Source organism: Fulmarus glacialis, unplaced genomic scaffold, assembly GCF_000690835.1.
Source record: "Fulmarus glacialis isolate BGI_N327 unplaced genomic scaffold, ASM69083v1 scaffold2824, whole genome shotgun sequence".
NCBI lineage: Eukaryota > Metazoa > Chordata > Aves > Procellariiformes > Procellariidae > Fulmarus > Fulmarus glacialis.
The window spans coordinates 1-27,866 of NW_009205894.1; the positions used below are offsets into that span (position 1 = coordinate 1).

The 27,866-nt window shown below is 35.5% G+C and overlaps 1 protein-coding gene across 1 annotated transcript in view; it reads left to right on the plus strand.

Annotated features, from left to right (window-relative positions):
- Positions 1-473: 473 nt before the first annotated feature.
- The window catches only part of WDR35 (WD repeat domain 35), a gene marked incomplete at both ends in the record, with an annotated part of 43,185 nt that continues 15,792 nt past the window's right edge, over positions 474-27,866 (plus strand). The window contains 14 exons of the mRNA XM_009575548.1: positions 474-591; positions 1,349-1,420; positions 3,557-3,649; positions 5,131-5,259; positions 5,471-5,604; positions 7,102-7,267; positions 7,364-7,509; positions 9,639-9,764; positions 12,975-13,160; positions 13,756-13,788; positions 15,950-16,010; positions 24,961-25,105; positions 26,377-26,446; positions 27,207-27,260. Of these exons, the coding sequence (XP_009573843.1) occupies positions 474-591; positions 1,349-1,420; positions 3,557-3,649; positions 5,131-5,259; positions 5,471-5,604; positions 7,102-7,267; positions 7,364-7,509; positions 9,639-9,764; positions 12,975-13,160; positions 13,756-13,788; positions 15,950-16,010; positions 24,961-25,105; positions 26,377-26,446; positions 27,207-27,260 (1,533 nt within the window). The remainder of the gene's footprint in view (positions 592-1,348; positions 1,421-3,556; positions 3,650-5,130; positions 5,260-5,470; positions 5,605-7,101; positions 7,268-7,363; positions 7,510-9,638; positions 9,765-12,974; positions 13,161-13,755; positions 13,789-15,949; positions 16,011-24,960; positions 25,106-26,376; positions 26,447-27,206; positions 27,261-27,866) is intronic.

A 27,866-nucleotide genomic window follows, 5' to 3' on the forward strand; every position in this document is an offset into this window, starting at 1 on the left:
GGCTTGGTCCCTGCCCAGAGTGCTGCCCTGCTCTGTCCTGCCTGCTCTCTCTCGGCCTGGGCTTGGGACTTGGGGTTTCTTTGGTCTTCAGCTGTCTCCTAAGCAACTACTCCCCCAGGAGAGTTTGGACGTGGTTCTTCAGCTGGGGACCAGCTCGTGGCAAAGCCCTGTGCGCTGCGTGATCCCGCTCACCTCTGGTTGCTCATGGTGCCTTCTCTGCACAACTTTGAAGATGTCCTGTTATTATTTTTACTGCATATGTTAGATTTCTCTTTTCTGAAATGTTGTGTTGCACAGTTTTACTAGTGCTTGTAATTATAACGGTCTTCTGTCTCTTTTTGCATGTACTGATCTGTTGATAGAAATAAGTTTATATTGTGTGCTATCACAGGTGTCTTTGAGATGTTCAAATAGAGTATTTTAAAATAAAACATGTAGAACTATGTAGAAATACAAAATATTTCTTTTTTCAGATTGCAATTCCTGGTAATGTTCGATTAAGATGTATTTCCTGGAATAAGGATCAAGGTTTCATAGCCTGTGGTGGAGAGGATGGATTACTGAAAGTTTTAAAATTAGAAACACAGACAGGTAAATGAGACTTTTTTTTTTTTTAAGAACAAAGTGCACCACACTGCAGAATTCTGAAAGCATAACTCCTTCCACAAGTTACTTGACAATATTGCATATGTTTTAAATCTGTACATAGATATTTATGTATTTGCAAAAACATCAAATGTGCTGTCACTTTCTTTTGAACAGTGTTTTCCTCCAGCTTGTCTTATATGGCGCACATGTAATTTGTCTACCTGTTATATCTGCTGAAGTTTTCTTCAGTGCTTCTTTTTTTCCAGGGCATACATTTCATTCTTGTTCTTTTTGTATAGGCTTCCAGTTTATTTTGGAACTTATTTCATTATTTCTTGATTTTTGTTTGAATGTTCTCTACCATCTTCATTATTTTAGGGAGAAAGCTGTGTATTTTTTTTTTAAATAAATAGGTTCCAAGAAAAGTAAAATCCAATATAATTTCAAATTCTTTTAAAACTTTTTCTGAATGTAATGAAATGTGATAGCCGTGGGTTTTGTTGTTGTTGTGGTTTTGTTTGTTTTGGTTTTTTCCTGAAAAACTGCTAGACCATAAAGAGTATGAATTTGGATGACAGATGTGAATAGCAAACACGTTGAACTGAGGGGTGGAAAATTCATCCTGCAGTTACAATTTACATACTTTTAGGTGAGGTAATTTTTTCTATGTAAATAGTGATTAGAGCTGCAGTATTGATAGAGACACAGTAATATGTATGCTTTATTAGGTTTATTTTATAGCTATTTTTGTTATTTTTAGATGAAGCAAAAATAAAGGGACTCGCAGCTCCTAGCAATCTTTCTGTGAATCAGACTCTTGAAGGTCATAGTGGTAAGTGTCTTTGGGCATTTCATGTACTTTTGATTAGAATAAAAAAAAATACAAGATTTTGTGAAGTTGATAGAGTAATTTTGCTATAACTTTTTATTATAAGCCTCAGATAAAGATTATCAGTATTCAACTCTGGTATGTAACAGCTTGGCTATCTATTTTTACCAAGTTATCCGATGAAAGACCTACAGTCAATCTTTCATGATCTGTGACTGAATTACTGGGTTGAGAATCAAACTGATCTAGCCTTACCTCAGTTCTCCTGGCTGATACGGCATGTGTGGTGCACAATGCATGCTGCACAAACCAAGCTCTGCTTTGCCTGTTACGATTTAAATTTGCTTATGGATTTTGCAAGGTCAAGTCTGTGAACTTTGACATTACAGCCTAACTTGTGTTTTGTATTACCTCAGGATTTGCTTTTTCCAAATTATTTGGTCCCCATTCATTATCCTGAGAAGAACATATTGATTTCTATTTAAGTGGATGATGCTATTGTATGTGTTATGTTACAGAGGGACTTTTTTTTTTTTTTTAATTGTGCAGCGCTACTGGTATAGTACTTGTTATCTCTGACTTAAGCATGGTTAATCTGGAAGTGCTAATCAGTTGCAGGGGATTGGAATATATTTTTTGGTATTTACGTAAAAGATCATGATACATTTGCTCCTATACGTTTGTTCACATACTGCCTTGGTAGGTGACAGATGAAGAATGCTTTATAGCAGAAGAGAAAAGCTAAACTGATGGGCAGTTGATGCTGGAATTGCTGAGTTAAAGAAACAATGATGTTCTACTGTGTTTTTAAAAAAAAAAAAAAGGAGAACAATTTTCTCTTACACTGTATATATAAAGTTTTAACCTCTGTATGATAAGCTAAAATGAGAAATGAGACTAAAAGCCTTCTTCAGCATTTTTTCTAGTGACACATGTGGATAAGACTGTTTTTTTTGATAGTGTCTGTGAGATTTGCTTATATGTTATGGTAGCTTTACATTTTCTTCTGAAGAAATCGAAGTTAGTTCAGTAAACCTGATCTCTGTCTTAAATATATCTTCATTTTCCCTTTATTGACAAACTACAGAAAGTGTATGTATGTAGACTGCAGTATAGTATACAGACAAAGTTTAGAGAGGTTAGAAAACAGGCCAGAGAAAAACAGTGTGTGAAAGTAAAAATTGAATGCAGGGGAATCAGACAGGGAGGAATTAAACTCTCGCGTGAGAAATGTTACATGGTCATCATCCGTGGACAATGGATATGAAGAGAATGCTAAAATCCTTACATGATTTAAAGAAATGGTCTTTTTATGAGGATTTGCCATGGAAACCTGCTAACAGTGAGGTTATTTTAGGGGCCTGGTTAAATATGATCAAAAAAATGAATTGTGAGAAATTGATTTAGTGGATATTTTGAATCAATGTCTTAAATTCCAAAATAGATTACTGTTTCCTTCAAAAATCCCCGACATTCAGGATATCTTTGATTGCATCTGTTGATAAAGTTCATGACTGAAGTGCTGAAAAATGGAAAGGATACAGAGGAAATGGATGACTAGTGGTGAGGGCGTGAAAGAGACTTGAAGTGGCCAAGTTCATATCCAGTCTTGAACTGATGAAATAAGATGCTGCTTAGAAACCGCTTGAAATCAAGTCAAATATTTATGAGTGGGATCTGATATGAGACTTGAGGGTCTGAAGGAATTGCGTGTAGAGTGCTCTTTTTGGTAGTTGTGAGGGACATTTTGTTTTAAAAGTGCAGCACGACGGAGGATCAAACTACTAAGAGGAAGAAAAAACCAAAACTTCTTATGACAGTGAAGTTTTGTCAGCTTCCCAGACTAACACGTCAGAGTCAGTCAGAAACCGCAAAACTACGATTTGGGCTTTGCTTATTGAAGCAATATTCCGAGCAGAATTTGGAGAGGATGTTACTCAAGTGGGTGAATACAGAAGCAAAAGGAGCCGTTTAGCAGAATTTTGAAAGAGGAAACAAGTGATACAGAAAGAATGCCTAAAGCTAAATCAAAGTCAGCAGTGCAAATTTCTGAAAAGCTCCAGGTTGATGAAGTTGGATGTGGTCGTTTTTATTAACTTACTTAAATGGTGTAAATAAAAAATTTGTATAATTTTCTAGGTTCTGTGCAAGTGGTGACATGGAATGAACAGTATCAGAAACTGACTACCAGTGATCAAAATGGACTCATCATTGTGTGGATGCTATATAAAGGTATTCTACAGGATAAATTTGAGATGGGATCGTATTCCATGTTGTAAGAAATCTTTCAATTCTTTTTCAGAGTTTTTATTTTGCAGACTGTAAAGCTCAAAATAGATTTAAAACAATTTCCAAGTTTTTATTGTAATACATGTCTACATTTTTCATAGTATAGTCGCATAAAAAGGCATTTGTCCTGCAGAGCTTCCTTAGGAGAAGATATCAGTTCTTAGCCATATGCTTGGTCAACTGCTCTAAATTTCTTATTTTCTTATCTCTGTTACCTTATTCCCTTGGAGGAAAATAGTGTATTGAACAAAAAAGGGAAGCAGTGCTTCTTTGTGTAGGTTCTCTTCTGGGTATCATTGTAATATTTAAATAGTTCTGCAAAGTGCATCAAGCACAGACATACTGGTAGGAATACAAGAATTTAGCAACCCTGCTTAGAACATCAATTAAATACTTTTCTAAAAACAATCTTTAGAGTGTTTAATTAAGGCAGTGAACTAATATGACTAACCAGTGTATTGCTGTAATTGGCTTTTATTGTTCTTGACCTTTTCACGCATACATGTACTTCTTTGGTACACTTAAATTCACTTGAAAGCCAGCAAACCTCTTAGTCAAATTAACCACTTTCCAACACATGTGGGAAAGAAAAAGAAAATAAAAGGTTTTCTTTTTCTCTTGGGGATTTTTGTTTAATGAACAATGGAAACAAATAAAATCTCAGCTCAGCTTCTCATTTCAGGAATGAAGAATATCACTTGATTAGTCTTTCTGCCTGATACGTGGTGGCTACTGTCACATAAATCAACTCTTAGTTTTGGAAAAGAACGAGTAAATTATTTAATACATATTCCTATCAAAGGTTGTTCCCTCCATTTATGTTTCCTAGTGTATTCTTGTCAGTTCTGAAATTATGTAAGCACAGATCTCTTCCTGTAGGGCCCCTCTTGGACTTTGGCTCCCCTCTCTGATTCCTCATTTGTCAGGTTCTTTTTGGAAGTAAGTAGCTCACATCTGAACACTGGGTTTTGCAATAATTATGTCTGTGTAGTCTGGGGGACACTATAGCGTAGTCTTGCTAGACTTCTACAGAAAGGGTGGAACAACTTTGTTTTTAATTCCTTCCAAAATTCATTGCTTCTGTATCTTTTTGTTGTATATTACATTGCGGAGTCATATGTAACCTACTATCTCACGTTTATTCGTAAGCAGACTGTTCTCAGGTTTCTCCATTTCATTGAACACCTAATCTGATTGCTTGGTAACTTTTGTAAACTTTTTGTGTGTCTGTATTATATTTTATTTGTTTTTTTAACAACTTCAGGAATTCATATTGCTAAGAAATGTGATTATCATCGTATTTGCATATCTTTTTAATAGACAGTAATTTTACTCTGTGAATTCAGTGATTAGCATGTACCTTGAATCCACTAGAGGAATATCAAATCAGAAGTATAACTCGGATTTTCATTCACTCCTAATAGGTGCTTGGTATGAAGAGATGATTAACAATAGAAATAAATCTGTTGTTCGAAGTATGAGCTGGAATGCTGATGGACAGAAGATTTGTATTGTATATGAAGATGGAGCTGTGATTGTTGGATCAGTGGATGGTAAAATTTAAGCTCTACTAATTGTTGTGGTATTACATAGCTTTTGTTTTCAGTATTATGTACATAGTGGCTCTAGATAAATACAATTAATAGTTACTTTCTAATTGTTGCTTTGACTTTCTTCAGCTGTTTCAATTTTTACATTGGTAACTTGCATCCTATTTTTAACTTTGTGGTATGTTTGTTAAGTACAATCAATGTCCTGTTACAGGCAATCGCATTTGGGGAAAAGACTTGAAAGGTACCCACCTGTGCCACGTGGCCTGGTCCTCCGATAGCAAAGTTTTACTCTTTGGAATGGCAAATGGAGAGATTCACATTTATGACAATCAGGGAAATTTTATTGTAAGTTGATGGTGGTATAATAAAGGTATTAACTTCAACAGGCATAAAAACTTACTTCCTCTTAATTTATTTCATGTTTGTTTGTTTAGTTGGTGGGCTTCAGTACTGAGAACTGGAAAGGTCTTGTGCACAAAGTTTTTATTCAAGATTTATGCAGCTGCAGCTTTCTAATAAGTATTTCTTTCTTGGTAGCTAAATGTATATCACATCAACTAATGCCTTTTTGCCTTGCAATAGTTATTGAAAATATAAAAATATACATGGTGATACTAATTAAATTAAATGAAGCTCATGTTGAAAGTATTAGCATGCTTTTAGCATAAAGCAGTAGTTTATTTTTATTATTGCTCCTGTCATTCTTTATTACACAAGGAATGTTACATGCTTCGGAGAAAACCTGGTACAAAGTGGAAAAATGAAAGGAAGTAACTATAATATTGCTGCATTTGTACACCTTCGGTTTACTTACTTATTTTTATCTACTTATTTGGAATATTTGAATATGACTAAGACAAAACTCTAAACAGAAGTAAAACACTGATTTTGAAAAGAGCAATGTATTTGGAACCATGTTCTTGACTTTTAGATGTCTGTTATGGTGAATTTTCCCCTCTCCTCCCCTTCCCTTCCCTTCCCTTCCGAAGTATCTGTTAACCTTCCGATTTTTCTTTTCTTTGACCCTGTACTGTATCTTTCTTTCTTCCCACTGTGTGAGTCATGATGTTTCTAGCGTGTGCTGTAAATTACTGAAATTCTTTAAATAACATGTTGTTGCTCCCCCTGCCCGTGCCCCAACCCCTGACCTTTTATCAACAATATGTGTGGTTGTGTGTACTCTCTCTCCCTCCCCCCCCCCTCTCTTACTCTCCCTTCCTCTCTCCCTCCCTCGCTTCCATAAGTTACCTGGTAGACCTCCTCAAAGTGATCCAGGTGCAGTCTTATCTTTCAGAAAAAGCCCTTACCTGTGTTACCAGATGTACAGGGCTAATTATTACAGAAGTAAACTTATCTTGATTGGTGTTCTAATTTGGACATTTATTTTTTCCAATTACTTTTATATATTATTCAAGAGACTTTTATGAAGAAAAAGCTAACAAAAGGTTTCTTTTTTAAAAAAAATCCTGTGAATGGTTTGAAATTATTTTTATTTTTTGCAAAGTTCCAGTGAGGTTCCTTGTGCATATGACATATCTGTCTGGTGGGTTTTTTGTTTTTTGGTTTTTTTATTTGATTTTAAGTTACTTTTCAAAGAATGAAAATGCCAACATTAAAGTACTTCTTTATAGTTAAAATATGTGTCTTCATAAGTCTGATCTGGCTTTGAATAAGGAAGTTTTTAAAACTCTGAAAATTTTGAGAATGTGAAAATTTTTTTTGGGAGAGGAAAAAAATTTTGCACAGATATCTGGTCTTCTGCAAGGTATCAGCAGAGATATAAATTGTTCTTCTAAACAGCATATTGTGTATGACTTTAAGTAATTAACCATTCTTGTCTAGGTGAAAATGAAACTGAGTTGTTTGGTGAACTTAACTGGAACATTCAGTATTGCTGGAATACATTGGTATCATGGTACAGAAGGCTACATTGAACCAGATTGTCCTTGTCTTGCTGTCTGTTATAACAATGGAAGATGCCAGATAATGAGAGATGAGAATGACCACAGTAGGTACAAAATGTGGGGTGCTAATTACTGAGCTACTCTTGACCCAAAACATCTACTTCTGTTCATATTCTTAATGTTTATTTCTTAAAAACTAGATCCTGTTTTGATTGACACTGGTATGAATGTAGTATGTATTCAATGGAACCACTGTGGCAGCGTATTGGCGGTGGCGGGCTCCCTAAAAGCAACTTCTCAAGATAAAGATGTAAACATTGTGCAGTTTTATACTCCGTTTGGTGAGGTAAAAATATTTAATATACTTCTATAATGTAAAGGGTTTTTTATCTTAGTGTGTTTTGTCTATGTGGTCATTACCGGTGGAATTTGGATGCCAAAATGTAGGTGTTTAGTGTGTTTAACATGCTCTAAGGTATCTAGGATATCCTCCTGGATCTGGAAAGATGACACAGGACCAGGTACCCTTTTAGAACAGCAAGTTAGTGGCCAGCACGGAAATCCAAGTGCATCTCATAAAACACTAAATGATGGGATATGTATAGTGTCTAACTTTGAACACCTAACTCAGATACCTGAGTTCAGACTATAGGAAATAAATGATTTGGAATGCTTAGGCAGCAGTTAAGATACTAACTCAACATCTGTGTATCAAATCTGGAAGTACTTGTCTTTCTCTCTGCGTAAGAGACCTAGGCATCTCTAGATTAGGAGTTTAAAATACAGCAGTGAATGCTCCCCTCTATTTTTTTGGAATCACTAACTTGAGAAAATGGCATCTGGTATCAGTAAAAGCAATGGCTCAGAAACCTCAGAAAAGGTAAACTGTTTCTAATCTTCATTTGTCTGTTGGGGGTATTGTTTTGTAAATGTGTTTTGTATTTCCTGTCTCTCTTACAAGATGTTCAACAGATATAAATGTTGAGAGGCAACTTTCCTATATATTTTTGTTCATGGTGCTACTTTTGCCTTGCAAGGTAATTTCACTTTCCCTCCTAGTAATCTATCTGGCAATCAGTAAGTTAGTGTTAGGTATCAGAGTGTGAGGAAGTTTGTTCCTTGTACAGAGGAAGTACTCGTCAGCCCTGAGGGTAACTATGGTAAGGATAGAGCTGTGAGCTGTGCTGTGAAAGGGGTTAAGATCCAACATCATCTGTAGGGGTTTCCTTAGTCGAAAGTATTAAATGGAACCAAAGGCTTTGGCAATAATGTTATGTCTCTAGTTGCTAATGTCCTTCAGATTAACTGAAGCAGGTGTTCCAGATTCTGTATCTATTGTTTAGAAATAAATTCTTTAGGTTTTAGAATTGTTTTGTACTAGTTCTGACACTCAGGTACAGACTTAACTTTTTGGAAGACGGGATCTTCTCTGAATAATGTGTGACCAGTATTTGGACTTGGTATTTGCATGTGATCAAAGGCACGAAATAGGTACTAAACTGTGTAAGTTCATTGATAACAGTTTATGTAGGCACAAAGTTATGCTCTCAAAAGGAAAGTTAGATCTAAGCATAAGTATCAGTGTTCTGCTCAGTAAAAAGTTGTATTTTTTTAAAGCTTAAGATTATTCAAAATCTTACAGTAAATAGTAGGTTAATGTATCCTTTATTGCATACATCTGTATTATTTGCAAACAAAAAGCTTCCCACAAACAAGTGCTCTGTGGGGCTAAGGTTATAGTTTTTGAAAACTTTTTTTTTTCAATTGTTTCCTTCATTCAAATTCTACAGCAAAATAAAGATATAGAAAAAAAGATAGTGTATTTCTTTGCTAGCTCTTAAATTGTAAATGGACATCTAAGTGCCTTTCTTAGACTTTTTTTGAAGGGGAATAGAGAAGAGGAAAATGTCCATTGCCTCACTGCAAATTGTGTACCTCTGCAGCTGATTCGTTGTATGCTCTTGACATAGATTAGCTGTAAGTTTTTATTTGTTTAAACTATCAGCTGTAGTTAAGGATGTTGTACATCAACTGACTAATACACTTCCAGCATAAATGAAACTTCTGAGGCATGTCAGGTATCAGTACTCTTGTTGTGTTTATTTCAGTAGCGACTGAAATTATAAAGGTGATTCGAATTACCAACCAAAGGAAGAAATGTTTATACTGTCATTCTCCATCTATTATTTACTATCTAATTATTCACTATATTACTAAACAGGACTATCACTAAGTCCTGTTTTTTCTTTCTCTGACAAAAAAAGAATTGAGGCAAAAGAACACTTTATGGTAATGCATGTTAAATATCTCCCCCTTTGTTTGCACGTGTATTGTAATTTGGGAGTCATTATGGGGTACTGTAAAGAAGATCTATGTCTGGTTTTCATCAATTATCAAAACTGTTGTTTATGTATTCTAGGGAGTGGTTTTCCTATGATAAATTCAGAATCTTTTTCTGTCCTTGTTTTAAAAAAGCATTTGCGCACACTGAAAGTTCCTGGCAAACAGATATCTGCCTTGTCTTGGGAGGGAAGTGGACTGAAAATTGCACTAGCTGTCGATTCTTACATATATTTTGCAAACATTCGTCCGGATTACAAGGTATGTAGTAATGTGGCACTTAACTATATTAGTAAGTTTCCTGTTATTTATTCTCTTTCTGAATGGGTTGAAAAAGTAGCTTTCTTTAATATATAAATCAATGCTTAACTTATGATTACTGTTTGATCAACACTACTGACTTGAAGTTTTAGTGGAATGTGAGTGTCTGTTTTGGTGACGGAATGACTTAGCCATTGCTTTTATAATGAATTTGTGATTTTATTTTCATAATAAGGAAATGTATGCTTTGTTAATATTACCAGAATTGGGCATGATTCTAAATTTGGTAGTAATTGAGGCTGTCATTGTAGGTAAGGCTCCAGTGTTTTCATTGCTGGTTAAACTGAGTGGGCTAAGTGATACAATGGGAATTGTTTGAGCCTTACTTTTACTGTCATTTTTTTTGTGGTGAATTATTAGTTTGAACCAGGAGAATTGTGTAGAAACCTGAACAATAGAAATGAATGCAACCTGATAGACGTACTTCCTACTTATATTTCAATTCCCAATATACTTTTTACAAGTGTGTATTCAGCTAATTCTAAATAATGTTTTTATCTTGTCTACCATATAGGGTTTTTTTTGTTTGGTTGGTTTTTTTAAAGAGTTAGGACTATTTCACTTAAATTTACAGTTTAACAAAAAATAGCAATTACTGTCCAGTATACAGTATTGTATACTTTTTTTTCCAGCACGGGATATGTTCTTTAATCACCAGTGTGTAACCACTGTGATTAAAGAGAGAGAGAGAGTGTAATGTGAGGAACATATGCAGCTGTATTGAAATGTGTTGTTCCACTCGGTTGTGAAAAATCATTGGTCAGGGAGTTATAAACACAAATCTGCTAGGAAGCAATCTCAAATAGTTTGTTGTAAATCTGCTGGAAGAGACTTTGGAAATTTGAGCTGGAAATTAGTCTTGCAGAAAATGCTACCTAATGTTTATTCTGGGAGATGTGTAACAGCTGGAACACAGGCCTATTGCTTTTTCTTAAACTTATCAATATCTATGAGACCATGTGTATTTCAAGATCTGGCACAGTTTGCAAATGAATAATATTTTGAAACTTTAGTTTTAGAAACTGCATGTGTAAGCACTCTCTTTTTTTTTTTCCTTTTGCATATTTAAAGTGGAAAAAGATGTGCTCAAATTAATTTATTTCTGCAGCAAATAAACTCTTAACCTGTTGGTAGTATACTCAGTTTCAATGTTAAACATTTTTATGGTGAATGATGTGTGTTGTCCTTTAATAAATAATACACATTACTACCGCTATGTTCTTTCTGATTATATCAGTAACTCCCTTTTAGGAACTAGATACTCTAAAAGGTGACAGTCATTAAATGGTAGTGATTCAAAGCTGTCATTAACTTAGGCTGGAATTAATGACCTGGAGATGAAGTGTTAGTATCACATTACCAATCTACTGAATAATCCGGTTTCCTGTATTTTTCAAGTATTACCATAATAAGAGAAAAGGGGTTCTAAATTAATATAACAGTAAAAACTATGAATTGAGCTGATCTTTTTTAAACTACTTATAGTTTACATGGTATCGTTTTGGAGTTGTAATACTAATTTAGCTCTAGCTCTAGTTACATTTCTTCTGGTGTATATTACCTTGTTCAAATCTACATTGGATTTCACTTTATATCCTCATCATCCAGCATTCTGGGGTCCTTTTCCACTTCTTGAAAGCAGTTTTAGATTTGACAAATGTGACAGTTAACTGACTTGTTACCTCATAACTTACACCTTTCAAATACATTTTGAATATTCAGAATAGTATAAGTTCCAGTTTGCATCTCTGGGAAGGATCCTGTGGGTAGTGCTCTTGATTGTCAAAAACTACCTTTATTCTAATCCTTTTATTTTTCTTCCTGTATCCAAAATGTGCTTGATTTTCCTGAAAATTCAAGTAGGTCATATCAGTTGGGTCATCTTCATTCGCATGCCTGTTGTGTCTCTGAAAGATAACAAATAATAAGAAATGATAATAATAAATGAATGAGGTACAACTTCCAGGGCTAAAAACATGATGACTGTCAGTGTGTTGTATTTATCCATGTGCATCTAATTCCTTTTTTTTTTTTTTTCCACATCTCTACCTTGTGTGAAAGCTGGATTTACTGATTTGTGATTTCCAGAATCATAACGCTTTTTACATCTGCCCACTCCTATTCCTCTGGCTATACTCCACAGCATTGTGATTGAATTCCCGTAGAACTCTACTTGAGTGAAAACCATTGGATTCTGACAATTTACTACCATTCAGTTTATAGATCATTTCTAAAAGTTCTTTTGCTGATACTTCAGTTTATCGTCTCGGTTTCATTCCCTGTAAAGTGTGGGAACCCTTCTGGCCAGCTCTCTAACAAGGTTTCTCCTCTCTTTCTAGTAAATGCTGATGCAGAGAATTCTAAGAATTCTATTAGTTTTTCTACAATTGCATAATCATCCTTAAGTGGTTTGCTTTATATCTTGTTTGTTTGTCAGCTTCACCTCCTTTCTGAGATATTTTTTGATTCTGCTGTGTTAGAAAGGGTTTTCATTATTAATTCCTATAATTTAAATCAGTTGAATGCAATAAAATACATCTTCATGGTTTTTACAGTGTTTGGATATTCCATTTCTTCTTTTGCCTTTTTGCCGTTTCTCCTACTTGTTACATGAATAATTATATTCTTCTGAGCGGAAGGGAGGGTTTTTCTCATGTTACTAATATGGAAGAGGTGATGTGAGTTATTATAGTGCTCTAATATAATTGCTTATTTTTGTCTGCTTCAGGAATTGCACTGTTTGAGGTGTTTATTATATTTCCCTTGGGAAATGAATTTTGGGTTTCCAAATCAGTAGTCATAGAGCAAGCATGTTCATGATAAAAACCATCATCATAGTGGGTATTTCTGTGTACCCGCTGACCACGGAAGAAACAAGGGGAAGTGAGATCTTGTCACATTTTGGGGTTGACCTTCCAATTCTGGTTGCGATCGGTTATTCTGTGTGATGGGAAGGCTTCTTTTGTCAATTTAATATTATGCAAATAACTTATTACTGGAGCTGTGTTCACGTACTTTTAATAAATCAGTTAATCACTTGACAAGTAAAGAATATTGATTGTGTATATGAAATAAACACTTTCTTTCACAGCTGTGAACAATTTATTATTGAATTCTGATAGGTTTTATCAAAATTGTCTCTCTTGGCAGTGGGGTTACTGCTCCAATACAGTTGTTTATGCGTATACCCGACCTGATCGTCCAGAATATTGTGTTGTCTTTTGGGACACAAAAAACAATGAGAAGTATGTGAAATATGTCAAGAGCTTGATTTCCATAACAACTTATGGAGACTTCTGTGTTTTAGCAACTAAAGCAGATGAAAATCAACCTCAGGTAAAGTATTTCTTTTAATTTTCACTTAAAACATTCTGTTCCACGCGTCAGTGCTTTTCATCTTATTCTGGCTGTAATGTAAAATTCTGAAACTGTCTCAGAGTGTGTCATTCAGCTGTCATTTGACAGAATGGCACTTGAGTGGGCTCAGTGTTTAAAAACAAAGAGCCCCAACAAATAACAAAGTAATAGCAAAAATGTGCAGAACCAATTAACTGCCTCTGTATTTTAACCCCTTGTAGCCATTAGTAACTTAATAAAAACTGCAGGCTTCAAGATTAATGTTTCTTTAGAAATATTTAGAAGAGTTCTCCAAAGAAAAGCTAAGAGCAGGAGAGCATCAGAATGGTAATGAATATTTAATCAGTCAGAAGTGGAAAAAGAAGGGGAATTTTTTAGGTGATATAAATCACATGTTACTACAAACTGCTCCGTTTGTTTATTTATTTATTTTAAATGTAGTGACAAATTATATGATAAATGTATCCTTTGGTTAATGTATGTTCAGTTAGCATGATGCTAACTGTTACGTAGTTCTTCTTACTGCATTCACTTCTGAATTATTTTCTATATCACCTGTGTATTGCTTACAAAGGAGGAGCATGAGACGGAGTTAATTGGTGCAACGGTAACAAAAATGGTTTAGTGCTGCTTTGCTTGATTGTGCAATAAATGGTGTACTGTCATATGGATTGAAAATATGGTATACATGGCCAAAACCGTTTTGTGAAATTGAGTGCAATAAAATGAGATTTTTCTGGGTTGTATTTTTAAAATAGGAAACAAACAGTGAGGGATTTAGTGTAACTTTCTTGAGCATAAATAAGACATTTAATTTTAGCATCAGAAAATTACAGATAATAAGCATCTTTCAATTCATTCGAAATGGCTCCAATGTAATTATTAGCACTGTGGGGGGTCGGCTTTTAGGAAATGAAGCAAACAAGCTTATCCTTTGGGTAGCAGTTCATTAGAGTTGCTTTCTGAAAAACAGATTTGTTTTGCAATGGATTTTGGTCATTAGAATTGTGATTTCAAGACGGCAAAATGTACAGCAGTAGCTGATGGGGCAAAAAAGCCTAATTTAAGCAGGAACTGTTTAGAGGTATTGCAAGCAGATGTGAAGTCAGTAATTACGAGGAACTTAATGTTGATACCCATAGCAAGGCTTGAGCTTTCTGCTTTGATCAAATCAGACAATGCAAACTCCGTTGTCCTGGCACCACCCTGTGTAGCTCATGCAGCCTCTGTCCTGGATACTGTTACTCCGTCATGCCTTGGCAGTCTCTCATCTACTGACCTAGAGTCTCAGAAATAAGTAAAAAGGGCATAAAAGAGAAATTGATTAAAGACTGAATGTTGGGATAATTTACCAGAGAAGAATTAATATAAACATAATGAAAAAAACCAATAAATAGTTTAAAAAGCCAGGTGTGGTTTCCTACAGAGGTGGAGGCTCAACATCTTTTTTAGAAAAGAGAAATTTGAGAATGCTGGTGGCAAGTTTAACTCATGAACAAAGAAATAAAAATACTATTTTTGAGAGTGTTTATTGGTGGCAGAACCAGAAAAATAAATTATTTGATGAAAAGAAATCCTTGTTCAGATCTTTTTCTTTGAAAGAATGAAATTCCTACAGCAGCTGAAAACCTAAATTCTGCGATTCTCATGTGATAAGTAAGCTGTCAATCTGTCAGTTTAAAGGGGTAAGCTGTACAGTTGCTGTAGTCTGCTACCACAATTACATGAATTCTTCAGGAGGTGAAAGAGCTATGAAGAACTAATTATCTCCCATTTCCTGGAGAGTCAGGATAACAGCTCTTAGGTGATTCAAGTTTTGGCAGCTCCTGAAAAATAAATACATTAGCAACAATAGTGAAGCATCTTTAAAAGTTGCTACTTAATTTGCACACTTCTCATTCAAGACATTCTTATTTCCCTGTGCAATCATCATAAAGTTATTTAATCCCTGATTTAGGTCCTGAAAAATAAATACATTAGCAACAATAGTGAAGCATTGGTGTCTAGGTCAATTTTTATTTATTTGCTTCTTCCTGAGTTTAACGGACAAATCTGGTCTGTTAAAGGTCTGGTCTGTTAGAGGTATCTGTGTTATAAAAGCCTTCCCGAGCAGGCTTACAAGAAGGGCAAAACTAACAGAACTCACCAGTTTTGTAGTATCTATGATACTGCAGGGCGGAGAGATTGCCTTATTCACAATTCTCCCCACATCGTAGCCCTCTTGGAGGTTCAAGGAGATCAAGGTCTGCAAAGGATGGAACAAGGGTCCTAACTTCTGGGAGCTAGCGAGGGGGACTGATGCAGTTTATTATATTATCCTTTGCAGGAAGAGCTAGGTGAGAATTGAGTCACTGAGAAATTGCTGGTGTGTCATGCTAGGAAATAATCGCAGTACAGTGTGTGCCCCACAGAGCAGGGGATGAGACACTGGCTGTCTTGCCCGCATGTTATTTGTGGACCCTGCTGGTGGTACATCCTGCATATTGTATTTTGTCTGGTAGATTTGCTCCTTTGCTTAAAACAGCTGGTCATTTTCTTGTTTTGTGCTTGGCTTCGTTTATAGTGCTAGTTGGCAAATATCTCATTACTCTCATGCTTATGCTGCTTTATATTTACTGCAGTCACGGTCCTCCTGTTTTCTGTTGCTGATCAGCATTAGATTGTGTGAAACGTGGGCTATGAGATACAGCTTGTACAGAAAACCTTGTACAGCTTACTAATTTACAAAAAATATGGTAGTAATGACACTTGCTTTTATTTCCATACAGTATGTGCTGGTTCTCTGCAATTCTATTGGAACTCCCTTGGACCCAAAATATATTGATATTGGTAAGCAACTTGCAATAGTCTTATTCTGTTGGTTTTTTTCTAGTCTTTATAATGAATTTCTTATGCAAGTCTCTTGTTCAATGAAACAATCACTGTGTGGTAACACCCCTTGCATCCAAATGTTGTGACCTTCCATTCTATACGTGGTTGTAACTATGTTTTTTTATTGGCTTCTCACTTCTACTTGGACTCTCCCTAAATGTAATAAACACGTAATCAAGGGTTCCCATGTTGTGAACTGTAATTTGTGTTGGAAATGACCTATTAATTACTCTGTTAATAATAATAGTGGCTTATAAAACCAGTCCTATTCCTTGAAAAAATTGGCTAAATTTAAACTGATTCTTCCAGTTAATACAAACTATTTACAATAGAATTTTAAAAAATTGTTACTTTTCCTTTTTTTTTTTTTTTTTTAAAAAATGGATGTTCATGGTGATTCAGATTTTCCTTCACAACAGTGGTAATCCAACTCCTTTTTAAGAAAATGTACTTTCTTGAAGAGGGTTCTTTTTCTCAGAGCAATTGAAATAGTTTCATCTGGACTTTCATTTAAAAATAACATGTTGCTGCTTCCCTAGTATCTTGAAGATCAATTTCTCATATGTCAGTGTTGGTAATATCTTTTCCTTATCATCTTCCTCACAATTGTTTTATCTAAATAGTTTCAGATTATAAATTAAAAATCAAATTAAAAAAACCCCAATGGATTATAACAGAAATACGAAAATATCCCCAAATCCTAAATATATCCGAATTCCAGGCTTTGCCTACTGCTTGTTTGCTGCAGGTGTGGTACAGAACATTGCCAAGTAATTGCAAACCACTGTTTTCTGGGAGTTTTGCTAGAGAATAAAGATCATTGATTTTTCCCTCCAAACAGATGAGGGAAGTGCGGAGAAACTGACAAATTAGTCAGTTTTTTGATTAATTAATCCACTTTTGTTTGTTCTGGTTTTTGCTTTATTTTTGGTTTATTATCCAAATAGATCTGAATTTGGATTCAGAATAGACACTGTGAGCCCCATTTGCAGTTTTCTTTTTGAAGCTTAATTCTTTGATTAACTTTTCTGTTTTGTTGAAAGGATAAATCATTTGTAATGAAGTTTTAGCAAAAATATTTATTTGCTTTTGAACAAGAGAGGAGAGTATAGTTATTTAAATGAAAAGTACATACTTATTTTTAGAACCTCTTAGCTAAAATGATGATAAGTAGAAGGTATATTTGGCAGTAGACATCTAATGTGATTCCACTATGTTAGAAAGGTGGGATACGCTATACCACTGCTGTGCTTAGTGGTATAGCACTTCCTGAGAACACTAAAATACTTAGGGAAAAAAAAAAATTCTGTGCATGGTTGATACAGCAGAGGTGCGTAGCCATATTGGAACACGTTATGGATAAAAACGGATTGCTTATTGTAAACCTGGAAGAATTCCTCCCCGCTTATTTTATTAATGTAAAGGTGTCTACTTAATATGGTATATAGCTTTGGAATTCACATGCTCTGATTCTGCAGAAATTAGGTTTAATTTTTAAACAAACCAAACCAAAGTCTTTTCCCTACCTGTGCCAAAAAGAGATATAGCTGTTATGACAAGAAACCTCATGAATTTTTTTCGATGTAAATTGCCTCCTAGAGCCATTGTTTCATCCTTTCTGCAAAAAAGTAACTCTTCTGTCTAACTTATTCTCATTAGAGAAGTTAGTTCCAAGCCATAATGCTAATACTTGGTGTTAGTATTAAACGATAAACAAACAGCCATTCTGTCTGATAAAATAGATGGGAAAAGTGTCTAGCAAAGTTTTGATAAGGTAGAAGTGATGAGGAAAGTGAGGTGAAGAACAATAAGGAAGTAACAACAATTCACAGAAGAATATAGGTAGGAAAAAAAAATCAACAAAAGAATAGAAATAGTTGAGGTCATAAAGACGATTATTTTCCTCAACCAGTGCTACTAAACTGTTTTATTATAGATTAACTAAGTTTGTAAGTGTCATTTTCTAACATTGTTCAGTTTTTCAGTGATAGCAGGAGGAAATCAGCTGTGAGTGAAATACATATTGTGAAATTCATGCCCTGTATGGTAGATCATAATTAAAATGAAGAGCATCCTGCTCTGATGAATGAATTTGACTTCTTTGTCCTATGGAATGTGTATGAAATACTGTGGTACTTTTTAGTGTCATAATTTCTGTTTATGTCAATTTGATGCCCTCTTGCCACCTTTTACAGTAGGGATGGCACACGAGAATCTTAAGGAATAAAATGCCCAGGAAATTCAATACCAAGAATTTTACAATGGATGGAGGAAAAACAAACAAACAAACAAAACAAACTGAGCACTGAAGTAAGATGATGTGGTGGGTGGTAGTGGTGTGGGTGGGGTGTCTGTTGTGTCACCCCTGTCCCGTCCCCCCTCCTGATCAGATGTCTACACTGTATGTGCCTACTAGTCTCCTCAACTCATTTGACAGGTGGGATTGGGGCGGTGGGAGGAGGATTCAGGGACTTATAGGGAGTAGTTCATCTTATTTCTAGAGTTGACATCTAAAATAAGTTCAGTGAATCATTCCTGAAATGGATCTTTTTGCTCTCCATTGGATACGAAGAAGCCCAGGGCAACCAACTCATCTCTGACAGAGATATCTAAAATTAGGTGAGACGAATCCCACTCAAACAGTCAAAATTAGCTTTGCATGTAACACCTCTAAATCTGCATTTAAACTCTTTTTTTTTTTGCATTTTTCTAGTGTTCTGTTTATGTGAGCTTTCTAAATCTATCTGTGATAGTTTTATTTATTTACATTATAAACAGAAGTATCAGTTTCTGTATGATTCCCCCATTATGACCCGTCTCCTACAGCTGTCTGTACACAAGAAAATCTTCTCCAGTGACTGAAAACAGTTAAAGAGAAATGCCGTTTAATTGACAAATGCTGTTGTTGTTCCAACTGTATTTGAACTGTGCTGAAGAGATTAAACAAGCTGGAAAAAGCTTCTTTTCCTTTAGCGTAAGTAAGCTTTCTGCAGTCTGCTTCTGTTCCCTCCAGTGTCAGAGGATCAGTTCAGTGCATAGATTTACAATGCTCTTTCCTAGTGTGAGTTCATTTGTGAAAATGCTAGGCATTATAGTGTTCAACCTTATAGACGGGCAAGTATTTGAGGTTAGGAATATCTGCATTTTTGAGTCCTGAAAAATTTCTGTAGTCTCAGTAGTTCAAACATAACAAGCAAGTCTTTCACTGCTGTATAGTAAACACAGCCAAAGATTCTACCTTTTTTTTTTTTTTTTATGCATCCTGTAAGACTCCTTTAAAGTTAGCGCACCAAACTTACAGAAGGGATTGAAGGTGAAAGTGAAAAGCAAACGCCTATAAATGCACACTTTTGGAACACATTGCACTGGTTTATCATAGTTGCTTTCTTTTTTCGCAACCTTTGAAGATACAACTTTATAGAACAGCTGGAAATATTTGTAACATAAGGTCAATTTGTGTGAGGAGTAGACACTTGTACACAGTCAAGGTCTTAATATGCAGTATATCATGCTGTTTATCACAGTTGGAGCTTCTTGGCAGTAGAAGGTATAATTGTTCCAGTTTGACAGGGTGCTGAACTTAAGCAGCTGGCTGGCCTTGCTGAGGTCAATAGAGAGAGACGACCTTGTAAAACCTTAAAGGCAGAAGACCTTTCTGTAATTTCTTTTAAGATTCCAGTTGATGCATCATTTCTAACAAAATCATTATCCTTTTGTCCTGTTTATAAATGAAAAAAATCCGTTTAAAATAAATTTTCAGGTGAGAGTAGTCATTAATAGTTTAAGATATAAGCAGTACAAAAGTAAAATTAACATACCTCTTACTCAAGAGAATTGGAGGGGTGTTACTGATTTATGAAAAATATATCATCTGTCTGTGAAATTCTTTTTCTTTCTCTTCTTTCTACCAAAACACTTTTTCAGGCTATTCTCTTCTAGTAAAGCGATAAATTGTTGCACTGAGTTCTGTCCAGAAAATAAGCTGCTTAGGTATTTTTTGTTTTGAACTCTTGTTCTTGTTTCAGACTTGTAAGTGCCATCTTTCAAAGTGGTTCAAAAACACTTAGGTTGTTACTTGATTTGATTTTCATAAATGCTTATGAAAAATGCCTTCTCATATAGTAGGATGTTCCTCAACAGACCATCAGTGTGCTCCTGGCTATTCTTAAGTGGGTGCTCTTAACTGCCGTGAGTCTAAACTATATTTTTTTGACTGGCTGTAATTACTGCAAATTGAACACACAAATATCTTTGTTTTTTACCAGACTGCCCCTTATTGGAATAGCAATCACCTGGCACTCTACTGAGCATAAAGATTTTACTCCTCCTTGAGACTTTGGCGCCCTGCAGGTCTCTTTGGCTTTGACTTGGTAGGAAATTGATAGTGGAGAAAAAAGATTGCTAATCTAGGGACGCTAAGTAGCTGTCGGAGCATTTGAATAATGCATCTGAGAATGTGTGTTAAGGCACAATTTGTATGAATTGTCAGTTTATAACATTCTATAAAATTGTTTCAACAAAGTGCTATTCATCTCCTAATGACAAAGTAATTGTGACAGTGCGCAATGTTTGATTCACCCCCAGGAGATACAAATCTTACGTTGTTGGGCTCTAAGCCAATAGTTCAAGAAGGGCTCAAAAAACCAGAAGCGCTTATTCCCTTTATTCTGTTGAATTTTTAATTATGTCGTTAGCTTTCTAATGCTTGCCTCTGCTAACGATGGCAAAAAGGATTAATCAGACATTATCTCATGAAAGGCCATCACTTCAACTTTCTTTAGACATTGATGGATGGTTACAGCTTAAAGCTCTTCCTCATGTTGCTCTTTATTTTGTCCAAGGACGTTTTTCCTCCTGTGCTTCCTGTGCCTTGTTTTTAGAGTCCTTCACAATAGCTAGTGTTTGCTAGCCCATAAGTTAGTCTTTTCTCCGTTGTCTAGCATTATTATGTTCCATCCTACTAAGGTACAAAAATTAACCAACACAGTTTCTTCTGTGCTTGTTTCACAGGCTCACAGGCTTTCTGTCAAAGTCCTTTCATGAATAACTAAATATAAACTACAGAAGGTTAAATATCTTGTTATATAATATCTTTTTAATGGAAACACAACAGATGGCATCTGCTACGAAAATGTCACTCAGGCTGGATTATATCATCTTCTTACATGCGCTTAGGAGCACTGACATAGGGAAGTGTTGAGTTATCTTTCACATGTGTGTTAGCGCCCAGTGAAATGAATACAACAGCCTGACCAACATACAGGCGGATTGAAGGCAGAGTGCTGGAGTCATGCCTAGCTGTCTCGCCTCCCTCCTGGACGCCTTAACAAGGATGACTGCACTATAGGTGAAACAGCACTTGAATTGCGGTTACTTACAGTTGATCATTTTAAAGTAAACTATAACTGATTTTTAGTATTTCTTTGTATTTTGTAAACTGTGGTCATTCATGAGTTGTCCCATATGCAGTTCAGTTGTCCCTGCTGCTGTCTGACATTTTCTTCTATTTATGAGCTAACACTTCTAGAGATTTTGAATCGAGCTCTAAAATTAGGCAGATGTTATTGATCAGACTAAGTTCATCCCAGTTTCTCAGGAACAGCCTGTTACAGGCTTGTATGAAAACAACAGTTTAGTCTTGCGTCTGTCTGTCAGATTGCTTCCTTTCCATCAGATTTAGGTGGGATTACTTGTCTCTCTTGTGTTTGTATATCCTATTTCATATACTAGAAAGTGTCTCAGCTTTTTCACTCAGCGAAGTAATATAGTCATGGATTAAGTTTGTTTTCCATCTACTATTTTTTAAAGAAGATTAGACATGAAAGCAGGTGTTTTCTAACTGTTTTGAAGTGAGATGGAGTGAGTGTGGATGAAATACAGACATTGCAGAAGGTTATTCAAGATCCCTGGATATCTTAGAAATAAAGGTTCTCTCCTTCAGGGAGGAGGCTTTGTGAAGGAACAGTGAAGAGAAATGAGGTGAGAAGAGAAAGAAGGGCCAGAAAAAACTTAAAGGGCAGTTGTTTCACATGTTGGTGTTGTTTTGATGGGATGGTGTGTTTAATCCTTTTCAGTGTTTGATCACTGAAAAGTAAGGCACCTGTTTAAATGTTTTCCATACATATTTTCAAGGTCTGAAAATTAAGTATTAAGACATTAAGTATTAAGACACGAAGTTAGCTATCTGCAAAATCAGTGGGAAGAGCTAGACAATCTAAGAAGTCCACATGTTTAGCATGGAAAGCAGTTATGCAGTGGGAATGCTGAGCAGAGGAGCATCCGAATCTTTTGCCTCCTTCTGACTTAAGGTGCTTGCTTTTCTGTCTGCTTAATAGTCAGAGCACGAACTCTTTGAAGGGCACTGATGCCCAAGTGAGCAGTCCTTGCTGCTAAAATCAAGGCCACTGTATAAGATGATAATAACTTCAAAAAAAAAGGAAACTAAGTAGTTAAACCAGCTGCCTAGAAAGGGATTCTAGATCTTCCTCAGCCTGAAGGGATTGAAATGAGCATCTTTCCTTTCCCAGGAAAGGATAAATCCCCTTCCTTCCTTCTCTGCCCCAGCAACAGCCCAAAGTTGGAGTGGCTGGGCCATCCTTTCCTCCTGTTGAATCTATGCTGTTACGCAGCAAGAAGGAAAGCATTTTACGAGCAGAGTGTAGCCCAGTGTAGCCACATTTGGCTTAAATCCAATCATCATTTAGCCTGCTGTTGCAAAGAAGGGAAGGCCTTGCACTCTATGCTGGCTGCTTATTCCTGCCCTCTCCAACATTTGTGATTTTTCTCTTTAATCCAACTTAAACTTACCTTTTCTTTATTTAATTTTGAGCTCAGTTAGATGAATGAACTGATCCAACTTACTTTGTGGTCAAGCTACTGCTAGAGCTGATACAAAAGAAGTGGGAGGAAATGTGTCAGGGGTTGGTGTGTGGCATTTTTTTGACAGCAACAATCAGTTTAAGTGTTAGGCATGTTCATAAAATGCCTAACTGATTGTATTCCTCTGGATAAAGCATAGATCTGTTGCCATCTTGTTTCTGGATCACAACAGAGCTTATGTGAACGTCCTTTTTTCCCAGATTGGGGTACTTTGAGGTGTGCACAAATGAGTAAGTTTAGGCTCCATGGAAGCTGTAGGTCAAATGGGGAGTCACCTGGTGAGTCTGAGGAATGCCCCTGGCTTTCAGATGCGTGCTTGGTTTAGCATTGTCTTGGAGTAAAGTGTTTAAATGTTGACTAAGCTGAGTCCAAATACGAGGCTTAGTATTAAAACTTCGTGATTTAAGCAAGAGGAAACCTTATGCCCTGACAGGTCAGGAGATTCTCATGTTTAATTTTTAAAGGATAAAAGCATTTATTGTTATGGCATGTACAGCTGCAAGGTGATAAAAGAACAGGGCAAATACATAGATTTATTAATGCTGTTAATGAAACAGAGGAGGCTGTATCCTTTAGTTGTATGTGACTAATTATTGAAATGAATGTGTTATAAGTATATGAAATACAGAGTTGCATATAATGTAAATAACTGTACTGCTCACATGTTAAGCATTATCAATAAGCCTTCTTATCTAGTATTTATATTTATACTTAAAAGTATTTTATAACCATCAGGTAGCTTATGTAATCCTCTTGGTTTCAAAGAAATAAAATCTGTCCAACCCATCTTCCGTAGCACTGGATTTCTTTATGGCAGGCTTATAGCTCCCTCCAGAGTTCTGTTCTGTGCTAAAATACAGAAAAAATTGAGATCCGCTGTAAAAGAATCAGATTTTGTGCTCACAGCATGTTATCTGTAGACTCAGTGTTTCACTAACAGGCTGGGCTACACAATTCTTTTGAATTTGCCTGTTTTGTCTGGTAGCGTACTGATTTACTTGTAGAATTTAAAGACATTGGAGGATTTACTTAATAGGTTTCTACATTTTTCTATGCCTTTTTATGCATTCACTGGCTTTCAGAAAGATGAAACAAAGGATTGTAAAAGGAAAAAAAAAAAGAGCCACAATACAGTCAAGACAGTGTATTATAAAGAATAATGTAATGGTTTGAGTGCATATATATGTATTTTTTTTTTCTTTGTTCACCGAACATTGACAGTAGGAATGAGATACTCAATTTATCCACATATTCTAAATGGGCTTAGGGCTGAAGTAAAGAAAATGCTCTGCCTTCCTACACTGTGATCTTTGGATGCAATAAAGTAACACTAAGCACACGCTTTGCTAAATATTTAATTTGCTGCCATGCAGATAAAGAATTGTTATTTGGCCCAGCTATTAACTAAGCTACAAATAGCATTTCTAGATCTTGTCTAACTCAAAATTTGTTAACTGTTTTTAAGTGGTGCTAATCCAAGACTCTCTTCTAGGTTGTCAACTTTTGAGTAGTCTTCCTTATATTTATATTTGAATAATTACAAATATGTCAGATATGGAGGTATTTTATAGATCTTGTTAGAGATTTGAGATATTCCTGAACTGGTCATTAACCTGAAAATTTGTCTATATGTATTTGATGTTTTCTGCATTAGTACATGGAAATTTGCTGAAATAATAGGGAGAAAAGTGTTAATTTTAAAATCAGAACTTGTAAAGAATTTCTTTTTTCTTCTGAACAAGGCCACGAGGCCCCAGTGAAATTTCTTAGCAATTAATGAAAACTGCTGCTAGGTTGTGTGTGGTGTGGTTGATTTTTTTGTTTGGTTGGGTTTTTTGTTGGGTTTTTTTGGGTTTTTTTTTGTTTGTTTGTTTGTTTGTTTAGTTTGTTGGGGGTTTTTTGTGGTGTTTTTTTTTTTGCTTTTAACCTATGGAGATAGGTTTTCATCCATCTGGGAAAAAGTTTACAAATTAGCATCTAGTCCAATACTTACTGCTCTAATTTTACAACCATTTGGGTTTCCTAACAGGGCCATTGTTCGTCACAATGACCAAAACGCATGTGATAGCAGCTTCAAAAGAAGCGTTTTACATCTGGCAGTATCGTGTGGCCAAGAAGCTCACAGCAATGGAAATTAATCAGGTAGCACGGACCAGAAAAGAAGGCAGGGAAAGGTTTGTCTTTAGGCTTTGTCATTTTTCTTCCTTTGCATTGGTATCGTTGATAAAGGTGGATTCTCCCATGCCTGAAATATGAACTCCTGTCTTCTCATTTTTCTGTCTTCTCATTCTTCAATATTTGTTGACTTGCAGGCCTGTGAGATTAAATATGAAAGAATAGTTTTTCATAACAAATGTGTGTTTGTTATCCAAATCTCTTAGACTTTTTTGGATTAGTTCTTGTTCAGTGTCTCAATTTGCTTGCTGTGTGCTTCCCTTACAGAGCTATGTGTCATGATGCTTTTTTCCCCCTCCTCTTTTTCTCCTCCATACTCTTAGTTTCTAGACAGCTGTATTCCTTCTGATAACTTTAACTGCTTCTTATGTGTCAATGGCTGTAAAGACATAGTCTATCCAGCTAGTTCGTCTCTAAATACACTTGTGTCTGATTATATCTTTGACGTCTAATCCTGTACGGACTTTTATCCTCTCAAACTAAACAAGCCAAAGTCAACATCCTCTTGCCTCTAAAATATTTCCTTCCCAGGTGCTCATTAGTGGCATTAACTTTTCTGTCACCTTCACAAGCTTGCAACTTTGTTATGATTTTCTTCTGTGTTATTTTATGTTTTCTTCCATAGAGACGCTATAGCATCTTTCTATAAATCTACCATTCCTGTCACCATATATCCATAATAATAATAATCTGTACATGGTGCAATAACTTACATTGTTCTCGTACCTGAACGTCCTAGCCTTGGACAAGATTATAAATTTGACAGAAATACTGAAAAAGTAAATAGTTGTAATTCAGCATAAACTATGATTTTAGCATTCTAAAATCTTTCTGAATGTTACTTTTTAAGGGAAAAGAGAAGTTATGATGAAGTATTGAATACAGTAATACATAAGTTTTGTGGATATGAAGGTGAAGCTCTTAATAAGTATGGAGAAGAGCCTGAGGAAATACGGAAGTGCATGTTTGAAAAGAGACAATTGTGGTGGTTGATGGTTTGCAGGAACTTCTTGTTGCAGAATGAAAGTTTGTAGATCATATGGGAATAGACCATCAGGGGCTGTGAAAGTGAAAGAGAGTACCATATCTTTATATCAATCCAAAGCAGGGTTATCAAAGGTGATACTACTGGACCGAAAGAACAGGCATACCTTTTATTCTCTTTTCCAATTGCAATGGTTTCTTCTCCAAGGATTGAAGATACCTATATGCTATCAAAAATGATCCTTTCTTTGGATTCACTTTTTCTTCTAACTTTTCTTTTCTACAGGATTTATCATATTGATGACACCCCTTTAGGATCTGCAGATGGACACCTTGATTACAGCAGAGCTATTGAAGTGAGTGATGTTTTTAACTAGTTTATTATGGTGTCACTGGTAGCTTGAAAGAGGATTAGTTAGCATTGCTTTATTTATTTTCATAGATTTTCATTAGTAGAAGTGGTCATACTTAAACTTTCTTTTACTTCTACCTTTTGCACGTAAGTTTTATTTTTCTTCCCTTTGGTTAGTGCATTGTTACTGTGTCATTCTGTATTACTGGAAATATACACCAAACTGTAGGGAACATAGAAAAAGTATATTCTGAGTTCCAGTATGTAGACACCTGCTGTCGTCTTGGTGAGAAGCAGCTCCCCTTACTTCAGCAAAGTATAAGCTTGTTGAAACTCAATAACCCTTGCAATCTTTTCTAGTATTTTTGGCCTTTTTCACTTTTTTTGTGTGTGTGTGTATGGGCGTGCGTGCTCACTGTTGTACTTACCAATATACCTGAAATTAATTACAGGCCTCACATGTCAGGGATAGTTGCCTTCTTGTATTTTCTGTTAAACACCTGTTACATTTTGGGTTTCTTATTTTTCTGGAGGAGGGGCAGGAGAAGAAAGGAAGCCGTTAATATTATTATTGCCATGATTCCCATAACAAAGGCTACTAATATCATAACCATCCATTTACTGTATAGTGACAAGGTTTGATAGCCCCTTTTCATGTGGATATTTAGCAACATTCTTGTATATTTAAATAAAACTTCTTTCTTTAGCAGTGCATTCTCACTGTTGCATTAAAACTGATATTGATATTGCTTGTATACTTTCAGGGAACAAGAGATCCAATTTGTGCAATAACAGCATCTGATAAGATACTGCTTGTGGTAAGTTACATGATTAAAATAACTCCTAATTGACTTTTGTGCTTGTAGGCAGGAGATTCTTCTGCAATGTGTTCATAAGCAGTCATAATTTCAAAGCATTTCTGAATTTAGAACTTATACAGATGAAATCTCTTTCTAGACAACCTCAAAGATAACTTTAACAGGTTCTTCCGTTAACCTGGACTCTTTCTTTAGGAGGGCTAATTCACTAAGTGCTTACAATTTAACTACAGACTAGTTGCCTGAGTTAGTGCTTACATGTAGGGTTTGATAAAGTCCAGGTCACTGGACTTTATTCTGTAATCTGAGTTCTGGGAAGTTTCTTCTAGGCTGTATGTAAATGTGCAAAGATTTACAAAGTTTGTCTATTTACATATTAATGGTATAATGTACGATGATAGATAATATCACATGTATGTAGTATGCTATATACATATTAATACATTTATGGATTATACATATGTATGAGGTATTGTATCATGCCAAACAGCTGGTGCATTTTTTTTTCCGATCTGAAAAGAGTGATCTCATTAAATGAACAGACATATGGATGGGCTTTAAAACAAACTAACGGAGCAGAACACAGATGGAAAAAGAACACTCTTT